The sequence below is a fragment of the Cimex lectularius genome, unplaced genomic scaffold (assembly GCF_000648675.2).
Source record: "Cimex lectularius strain Harlan isolate CLEC.00 unplaced genomic scaffold, Clec_2.1 scaffold73, whole genome shotgun sequence".
NCBI lineage: Eukaryota > Metazoa > Arthropoda > Insecta > Hemiptera > Cimicidae > Cimex > Cimex lectularius.
The window spans coordinates 1,506,961-1,517,763 of NW_019392632.1; the positions used below are offsets into that span (position 1 = coordinate 1,506,961).

The 10,803-nt window shown below is 32.6% G+C and overlaps 1 protein-coding gene across 2 annotated transcripts; it reads left to right on the forward strand.

Annotated features, from left to right (window-relative positions):
- Positions 1-676: 676 nt before the first annotated feature.
- Positions 677-9,435, forward strand: LOC106662721 (arginine/serine-rich protein PNISR-like). Of its 2 annotated transcripts, none has more exons than XM_014386961.2 (12): positions 677-1,149; positions 1,236-1,346; positions 2,885-3,058; positions 5,568-5,776; positions 5,859-5,961; positions 6,368-6,564; positions 6,628-6,765; positions 6,828-6,948; positions 7,779-7,835; positions 8,085-8,167; positions 8,278-8,437; positions 8,924-9,435. In XM_014386961.2, exons 1-12 carry the CDS (start codon positions 1,140-1,142, stop codon positions 9,340-9,342), a joined length of 1,782 nt encoding a protein of 593 aa, XP_014242447.1. In that variant the 5' UTR covers positions 677-1,139; the 3' UTR covers positions 9,343-9,435. The 2 variants fall into 2 exon arrangements, with proteins under 2 accessions (XP_014242447.1, XP_014242448.1); XM_014386962.2 differs by having other exon boundaries at positions 6,828-6,930.
- Positions 9,436-10,803: the final 1,368 nt, after the last annotated feature.

Below are 10,803 nucleotides of genomic sequence, written 5' to 3' on the forward strand. Positions count from 1 at the left end.
GATCTTCCGAATCAACTTGTTTTAGTATAATAAAAATACATGGTTAATTTTTCAACTCGTGATATCCAGCACAAGTATGACTTAGGGAAAGCATGCTGTAATGATAGAATACCTTTATAATTATGTGCTATTTTTTAAATAGTTTTCTTTATTATTCTACTTCGAATTCAAAAACTGTATTTTCTTTTGTATTTCCCCTTAAAACAAATTAAAGATTTATTATAATTATTATCTGGTTTCCTGCATAACTTTAATTTACATTGTAAAATATCATCAAATTTTATTGTTAGAAATTTTAAAATTATTCTCTGACATACAATAAAAATAATTGTAGAGGATTTTATTTGAAATAACAAAATGAAAAGAAGAAAAATAATTCATTAAAATATGTTTATTTTCATAAAAATTACAGAGGGGTGTAAGTTTTTGCCATGTCGCATTTTTAATCATCTGTGTGCATATTTTTTCTTCAAATAGTTAAATTGAATGAAAAAATCGCAAAATTTAAATGCTACAAATGATTGAGCCATGTTATATTACATGTGGCAAGGAAAAATCTTTCATTCCTTTCTTTTTTTTCGGGATGTTATTTTTGTAATAATGATCATATGTGTGTATATTTTTTTGTAACTAACCGTATTTTATACAGTTAAAAATGAATAAAGATAATTTTAACTAGCTTTTGCGATTTAGGCATCTCGTGGTGTTTGAGGCGTACATTTTATTTCCGTTTAGTGAATTTTTCATTTGCCACTGGTTTTATTGTTTTTAAAGATAAATTTTCCCATTTTGAACTTTAATTTTGAAGCTCCTTCCAATTGAGCAAATGACATATCTCTCTTGAGCAAACCTCTTTGTGAGAAACCTTCACTTTCCTCTCTGAACTTCAATTCTTGAATCTCTCTGTTTGTGAGTTGTGATTCGTCTGGAAAATTATCAATAACTAATTTGTTCGCCGAGGCACACGCGTATTTTTTATTTTAATTATGTGTTTAATCGCCTGGGACATTTTTCAAGACGGCGACCTACAAAAATCCACAACGATATGTCTTAATTTAAAATGATTTCAAATGTACTTTGCTACTATCGCTTAGTACTTCAACACTAGAGGTGTGCTTGATATTTTTTAACTTGGAAACATGAATCCAGGTAACGCTTTTTCTCTTTCAAATTTTCAATATCGTTATTATTTATCGCTTTTAATAATAAAAGACTTGAAATTTGGGTTTTTATAGATTTTCAAAACATTTGGCCAGCCAATATAGCCGGCCAAGGAGATTCATTTCCTCCACAGTGGTCCATGAGCTCTGGAACCCAGTACAACATGAACGTTCCACAAGAGCAAGGTTTTTTTTCTCTTTTGTATCCTAAAGTTATGATTAAAACAATACATAATTGAACCAGCATTCATGCATAAATGAAGTAAAATCTCAATTTTTATTTTATTTTAATGTAACCACCATTTTAAGCACATTAAAATTGCCCAGCAGTTCAGCATATTTATGTTCTATTATCTATGTTATACTCTCTAATAATAATGTGGGAAGTTTAAGGGCCGACGAATAGCTGAGGTCATCCCCTGCTCTGTTTGTGTTTTTACTTCTTTTTCTGTTCTTAAGTGTATTTTTCAATCTGCAGCCATTTGAGCATATCGATTTGTTACTCTGCTTTTTTATGCGAATGAGTCAATATCCAAAAATGCTATCCTCTCCTTGTACCTCAGGTTACAACTAAAGAAAAACAAAGTACAATACATCACCATCCTATACAAACATGGATGTTGGTCACGTTCACTCCCCCAGAGTACGCGATATTTCTCAGTTAAGCAACCCCTTCCCACACTGATAAATTACGTTCATTTCAATATTTAAACATAAACACATCATCTGATATAAATATAGAGCCTAGTCACATTTCCTCCCCCAGAGTACTCAATATTCCTTGGTGTGTGGTTGAACAACCCCTTTCCATATTATAAATAGGCGCATGTTACTGCTTGCTGGAAGAAAAAAAAATTGCCAAACGAAAAAAAATACAAATTAAATTGTGAAATTTACATATGTGGGTTATAACATGCAGTTTAGTCATTTCTGATAATCCTGGTCTGCCTCCCACCTTGTTCCGACATTCTGCCATCTCCCAGACATGCAGTTGAGATATGTTATTGTTTATTTTAAGTCCAGCAAAGAACAAATTTAAAATCTTTTATACCACAACCTAATAAAATTTTGTTCCTTCTAATTTAATCTATTCTTTATAAAGAACAAAGAGTAAAATTAAAGAATCTTTCGTATTTTATATTACACCCTAAAATAAAATTACAATTAAAAAAAAAACAAATTCCATTTAATTTTATTTAAACAAAAAAGTAGCCAGAACAGCTTGATGCATCAATACAAAACCAGAACAACTGCATATACATTATGTAGCCAGTTATGGTGAACAAGAAGGAAGTTGTGCCTCATTAGGTTGCCTCGCTACCTACTTCCAAATGTCCAAAAGAAAGACATTCATTGGAACTCCTTCCGACTACCACCCCTGCCAATTAATGATCTTTGTTAAGGGAAAAAGTAACATTAAATAAAAACTCGACTTTTTCAATAAAATTAAGCATCATAGATGGCAATAAACAGATACACTAGGCTGCATTTCTGTGCTTGATAATAAATTGTTAGAAATATAAAATAAACGTTAAACTCTTGAAACTATATTAGCTGTAGCTCTATTCAGACTCTATTCTGTCTGTAATGTATAAATTTGGAACATTTTCCAAATAATCTTAAGGTTATCCTCAACCTCTCCTACAACTTATGTTCACATATATTAAGTTATAAGCAAATTTAAATTTTGTTTCTTGTGTTTCATTATATAATTTGCTTTACAGTGGATTGGGCTTCACTTGCTCAGCAGTGGATCAAAATGAAAGAGGAGACACCCATTGAAAAAGAAGGTGGTGAAGCACCGATGGAACTAACAAAGGACGAACCTGCATCCAATCCTGTGCAACAGCAACAACAGCAGCAACCGCAACAGCCTTGGCAACCTACACCTCCACCAGGTAAATAATGTCGTGGTTCACTATTTTATGGAGTTTTTACAAGAAATACCAAACCCTGGGATAATTGAAACTCAACTCCAGCAATAAAACAACCAATCAGAGAATACGATTTTATCTACTTATTAGAAGAGTCCTTATGTAAAATTAGGGACATTGAGTGACATGGTATATCATCATAAAATTAATTGAATTCTAACAAATGTATATGGACTTCTATGATTTTGACCTATTTATTTTTTCTATCTCTTGCTTCTGAACTACAGAAAGTTGGGCACTTTGTATTCATATGGAAGTTGAAAAAATGTTTGTTTTCCAAAATCAAAATTTTCACTCGCATTTTGCATTTTAGACCTTTCTGAACAACTTTTGTTCCATGTCTCTCTGTGGTCAATTTCTTGTAACCGGCAGAACTCATAAACCATCTGACCAATTTTTATGAAATTTTCAGAAATTAGGTGCGTTGCTTTCTAGGCGCTCCCCTATGAATTATATTCCAAACGGATTAACATATGTACATATACATGTACAAAATGTGAGGAAGCTATATTGCCCACACACTTGGCAGACTTTTTTTGTTTGTGTACTTATAAGATAATTTTTCATTGAAAAATATATAAACGTAGTGTCCATGCTCATATCAGAATGTCTGGTTATTAGAAATGTCTGCTTAAAGAGATTAATTATACTTGTTTCATAATACAATGAAACCAGTGAGGGTAAGAACAAACTATCAAGAAATTACTAGAGATACTAAAAAGAAAAAAAGAGGCAACCAGCACTGGGTTACTTATTAGGTCTGTCTACATTCACAGTTGTCTTAATTATTCAAATGCGTTTTGACATTGCTCCATCTTCTTCTTGAGGAACTGTCTAATATGTGTTTACTGACCCTCAGACTAACACCCACCAGCAACATCAAGAAATAGATAAAGGCCCGAAAAATTGATAAAAGATATTGGGTTGTCCGGAAAATAATGCAGGATTTTGGTATTAAACAAAAAAAAAGAAACTAGTTACTTTAAAGCAATGTTCTTTAATCAAAATAATTTCCCATACTCTCAATACATTTCTCCCAACGTGTTGGTAACTTATTAATTCCGTCTGAGTAGAATTCAGAATTTTTAGAATTGATAAAGTCAATAAATGCATTTTCCAGTTCCGTTTGATTTTTGAATATTATGTGTTGTAAGTAGTGGTCCAGGTGTCTAAAAAAATGGTAGTCAGTAGGCGAGAGGTCCGGAGAGTAGGGTGGGTGAGGCAAAGTTTCATAGCCAAGCTCCAATAATTTTTGTGACGTTACACGTGACACATGTGGTCGAGCGTTGTCATGCAACAAAATGGGCCCTTTCCGATTGACCAAAGAGGGCTTCATTACTGCCAATTTCTGATGCATGGTATTAATTTGGTTACAGTATGATTCAGCATTGATGGTTTCGCCAGGATTTAAGAAGCTGTAGTGTATTAAACCAAATGAAGCCCACCATACCGTAACCATTACCTTTTTTTGATGAGTTGGGGGCTTTGGAAAATGTATTGGAGCTTCTCCTTTGTCGAGCCACTGTCCAGAACGTCTAGTGTTATCGTAGAGAATCCACTTTTCGTCACATGTAACAATTCTGGCCAGAAATGGGTCATTTTTGTTTCGACAAAGAAGTGATGCACAAACATCAAAGCGCTGATTTTTTTGGCGATCGTTTAATGAGTGTGGAACCCAATTTTCGAGTTTTTTCACTTTTCCAATCGCCTTGAGGTGGTCAGCGACGGTCGTTTTACTGACTTTGAGTTGCTCTGCAAGTTCTCGAACAGTTGTTTTGGGGTTTTCTTCCACCACTGATCGCAGAACATCATCATTAAGAGAGGAAGGCCTTCCACGACCTTCTTCATCTTCAAGGCTGAAATCTCCCTCCCGAAATTTTTTAAACCACCTTTGCACAGTGCACTCATTAACACAACCCTCGCCCCAGACTTGGTTAATGTTTCTAGCCGTTTGGGCTCCGCTTCGGCCGAGTTTAAACTCGTAAAAGAAAATCGTACGAAATTCTCGCTTTGACATTATAAGGATGACTGAATTATTTCCAAGTAGCGGAATGCTACAGAGGTAAACAAACAATATCATTTGGAAGAGGATTAATAAGTGTTGACATTCATACAAATGAGTAATCCTGTAAACGTAAACAGAATATTTTATATAGATTTTTTTTAATGAAAACTTAAAATCCTGCATTATTTTCCGGACAACCCGATACATAAAAAAGATGGCAAAATCATCAAAAGCAGTCATTCAGTTTACTTTTTGATTAATACAATCATTAATGTTTTTTTAATATATAAATTGCATGACGGTTAGAATTATATATATATATACATAAAACCATCTCTACCCATTAATTCAGAAAAACTAGCCCTGAAGATGGATAATTGTCAATGATCAAAAAATCAACGAGAATAGGCAGACAAGGTGATCAAGTCATAAATAAAGTTATTTTCATTAATTAATTATTTTTTAAAGGCAATTGGACAAACACAACATGGGGGTGGGACCAGAACAGCGGATGGTGTTGGAATACAGCCAAGCCCCCTCCTGCTGCAACATTTCCAAATACTTACACTCCACCTGTGATTCCGGTAGAGCCAGTTGTGCCGATTCCTGCTCAAAACGTTTTTTGTTACACAGCTCCTCAAGTTCCAGTGCAACAGGAGACGTATTCATCAAGCTCTGTAGGTTTTTACTTTTATTTTATTTATAGTAAGATGTAATGTAGTAAGCATATGTATATATACTGTTTTTTTATGATTTCAGACTTATTGGTCTGGTTCTGGTGCAGAACCGAAAGAATCATGGGAAAATACAACAAATTCCAGGAAGAAAGAAATCGTTGTAGCTGACACCCCTCCTGAGCTAGGTCAGCTATTATTATAAATATGTTTCTAATTAATGGGTGTGAAGTTAATTACCATCATGAACAGATCTTTATACTAAATTTTTAAATTTCTCTTAATTGTTTGGTAATTTTCTTTGAAATAATTTACTAATCATTTAGTGGTTCTTTTTAAATATTGGTGCACATTACCATAAATGCATTAAAAATAAATAAATACCATTATCCAGGGTTTTCGGTTTTCCATGGAACCCCTACCCTTCATATAATGGATGATTATGTATTTTTTGTATTTTTTTACATTATTAATGTAATTATTTTTATACATTGATCCATCATGTAATGGAATGACCATTATACCTCATATAATGGAAGTTTTACTGTACTAAATTTTTATCAAATCACAATATATATATAATTTTTTGTACAGATGCAGCAAAACGAAAACAGCTGCCAGCATGGATTCGCGAAGGACTTGAGAAAATGGAACGGGAAAAACAAAAGAAGGCTGAAAATGAGAAACTGGAGAAACTCAGGCAGGAAGAGTTGCTGAAAAAGACTGAAATTTCCACACCTACAAACAGCAGTTCTAATGGCGAACCTCAATTGCCACAAAAAAGCAAATTTGTATGTTATTGATTTTATTTAAAAATGTATTAATCATATAAATCATTCATTGAATTTTTTTAGGAAAGCGATTCAGAAGAGTCCGAACAAGAGGTAGAACAAGTTCAGGATCCCAAAAAGTCTCGTCACACTGAAAGCCTCACTAAGGTTGTTCCACTCAAACCTGTTTTTAGGACTAAGGAACAAATACTCCAAGCTTGTGTATGTTTCAGTAATTAATTTCTTCACTTCCAGTCGTGATCGTTACTATTAATGTTTTGCAGATGGTTGATGTAAGGAAAATTCTCACACAAATTTTAATGGAGGTGACAAGTGAGGAAATTCGCAAAGCAGTCAATGAAACTTATAAAAAATTTAAGAAGAAAGGTAGACAGTGCATAAAATGTAAACAAATGTTCATATGGATGTCAGTTTCGCAAACAACACGTTTCCTTTTAAATAATGACGACTGTCTTCATAACGGGTGGTTTATTGTATCATTTAACATCACCTATTAACGAATATGAACTGAGAGTTAATATTTAACAGAAGGATCTGGCCAAATTTTAATTTAGGATTTTCAGTAGATTTTAGTGTCAGGTTTTTGTTTTTCAAAACCTTCATTTCTGTGATTTTTTTTGGTTTAAGATTTTTATTTATTTTTTACTGTTCTAAGTTGAAAGATACAGATTTTTGTATGTAAAATATAAACCTTGAATTATTTTTGTACATTGATCCAACTATAATTTTTGTTGATTTTATAATTTTTATGTAGTGTGATTGAGATGAAAAATTAGTCACAAGCAGGACTTGAACCCATGACCTGTCTCATTGCTCCAGCCTAACAATTATAAAATCAATTTTAATCATTACTTTGGTTAATAGGACAAATTAAAAAACAAAACAAAAAACATGGATTAACATAATTTGTGTGTTTACTTGTGAGGTGTTGATTATTTTTAATCATTTATTGTGGTCGTTCAAATTAAATGAAAAGCTTTAAAATTTTAATTTATTATTATTATGGCTTTATTTTATTTATTATCTTTTTAAACCAGATCCAAAAGATTGGCTGAAAACATAGTTATTAATGCTTGATTTTGGTTGTTAATTCACACTGTATACACACCAAGTCCGAAGGCTACATAACTTTAACTCATCTTTGAAAATTTAATTGATTCTTCATTAAGTTGGTTTTTATTATGTTTAATAAAAAATTTCTATTTACCATTAAGCTCCAGCGGCAACCATTCGCAAGACACCAGCTTTATCTTCTTTAACTGGAAAGCTCGGTAAGTCAGAACATGAAAATGTTTGTATTTTGTTCTGGATTGCGTTAATTAAATCAAACTAATTAATTTTTGAGATGTCTTGCTAATAATGCTTAACCAATAATGAATAAACTGTACAAGCAATCCAATTATAATAATACAAAGTTTAAATTTTAAACGCTAGATAAAAAATGAAAAATGAATATTGGTAGAATAATTTGTAAGTTTTTTTAAAATCAAATATCATCTCTTAATTACATTGATTGGCAGGACTTGGAATATATGAGAGTGATTCTGGAAGCGAGAGTGAACAGGAGAAGGTAACTGACCCAGATTCAGATCAGGACATTCGTGTGAGTAATTTTAGATCTATTAATTCAGCTATAGAAAATTTCTTGTTTTGTTTTTTCTAAATTTACTTTGGGAGATTTTGACGCTGATGCGCTTCCTTCTTGTGTTTCAGGACCGGATTGAAAGGTTGAAAAACGAGTTTGTCAAAGTAGAAGTCCGAATAGAACGTGAAGTAGCCGAACAGGAGGAGCGGGAAAGGAAGCAGCTGAGAGGAGACGTGAACAATGAAGGAAGTATTAATGTTGAAGAACAGGTACAACCAATTAACAAAGGTAAGATGGCAAATTCACTTAATTAACAAACAGAATTCTTAAAAAAATAACAATAGTTATTAACGCATGGCAAAATGCCAAACTCTAAATCAGATTGAATAACAAATATGAAAATTATTTTGGCCTGAAGTGGCCAAATGTATGCCTATGTATTAAGTTTTGTCTTAATTGATCATGAAATCGGTGAGAACTTGTACTCATAATTTATTATCCCAATTTAAAATGGTCATTGTCTCAATTTTGTTTCATCATAACTGATTTGTTAGTCAATGTAATTTGCATCTAATAATGTTATAAATTAAATACCAAAAGATTTAATCATGTTAATGTTGATTTATTCCTTATTTCTAGTTGATTAAATTATATAAAGTAAACAGCTTGTTGTGGGTTGTGAATTAAATTTTTTTCCAGACTTTTAACACTCATATCAAAAATTTGGTATTAACATAATTTTTCTCTTTTAAATATATTATTTCAATGCTTTAGGTACTGTGAATCACAAGGAAAAATATAACAATCAAAGTCAAAAGGCAAAAGTTGTGAACGAAGGGAAAAGAGAAAAGGGGAACGAGACTCGGGAAGAACCGAAGGATGTTAAAAAAGTCAATGATCAGAGAAGCCATTCATATAATTCCAGCGAGTCAAGTAGTACTGATTCGAGAAGTCCAAGCCCTTATTACAAAAAGAAGCATAACAAACACCATCGCAAACGTTACTCGAGAAGCAGCTCGAGATCCAGGTCTAGGTCAAAAAGCAGAAACAGAAGCCGTTCTCGTGATAGAAGACACAAAAAATCTCATAGACACAGGTCTGACAGCAGAAAACAGAGCTATCGAGGAAGAAGGCGCAGTTCCTCGAGCAGCTCTGGAGAACACCGTAATCGTAAGTCCGGCCGCAGAAGATAGGAGATTGTAGGTAATGTACAGAACAAAACTTTACTAATCCTGTAAAATGACATCAAAATAAACACGCGCCTACTTGTTTATTACATTTTAAAATTGTCAATACATTCTTTTTTAACTATTAACATTACTCCAATCATTCAACTTCTCTTTTTATTTAATTTTTTTTTCCATTACGTTCAGACATGTAATTAATGTGACAAATGTAAAATGTAAATACTTTGTAGAATTCTAATTAACATAATAAAATTTTTGTCATATTTCTAATTAATTTTTGCAGGTATGAGCAATATATCATAGCTTCAGTTATTTACTCACATATTTTGAAGTAATTAATGTAAATGTATTCAGAATAAAATCATCTTTTTTTATTTGTTAGCAATATATTTATATATATTTTTATTAACTAATTTTGTTTCCTTCAAACCTTAATCAAGACCAACTTTTTGTACATTTATAAAGAAAATCATGTCTTAAAATTAAGATATTTAATGGCTTAATTAAATAAATATACATACAGCTAAAACGTAAAAGGTCCCTCACTGAAGATGGTACCAAGCTGAAAGGCATTTGAGTAACATCAAAACCCAGGTGTAGACCATCCCAGTATTGATTCAGTGCCTGTTCAACAACATATATTCGATTTGAAGAGACAATGAAATAGAATGAAAAAGTTAAAAATTGAGTCTACAGAATTATTTTTATTTTTCCTGCCTAAAACACAACTTTAAGGTAATATTAAACTAAAATATAAATTTTTGTTTAATCAAAGTCAGAGCAGAAGCTACTCTGTACTCCTAGTTGACCATATGATTCTGGGGTTTGTAGTGTGCAGTTAGTAGTCCTACTACCATTTTAATCCTAACATTTCATAATTCGGGGACCGCGGTAGCCGAGCGGTTAGCATGAGAGACTCTCACGCCGCGGTCGTGAGTTCGATTCCCACCGTCGCCTCTGGCCCTTTTTTCCCGATAACCCCCAATTTGAACAACATATATAAGAATTCGTCATGGCTAATATGCAAAGATCATAAGGCAAAAAAAAAATTTCATAATTTTAGTATTTCCACGATAGTCCTTTATTGAATGATTTTGCATTCCTTTGTCCTGGGATATATTCCCAAAGCACTGAGGAAATACAACTCACAATTTTTGCAGTCGTAATCTATGAAACTATTGCGAGGGCTAAGCTTCAGAATTAGTATGTATTTGTTTGGAATACCCTCAAGCCTGTTGCTCTCATTTTTTGGCTGGTGTTTTTAACAACTTGCTGCACCTTATTTATTTTTATGTATTTTCAGTAAGCTCGTGCAATCTAAAACTTCCTTCATCTTCCTTTAGCTTGTTTTCCAACTGAAGTTGCAAGGGTCAGTTGGCCTTTACTGTTTCTCTCTTTTCTTTCTAGTTAGAATTTTATTCACCTATACTGAAGTAAATAAGCATGTCAAGCCTTTTTTAGCTCTGT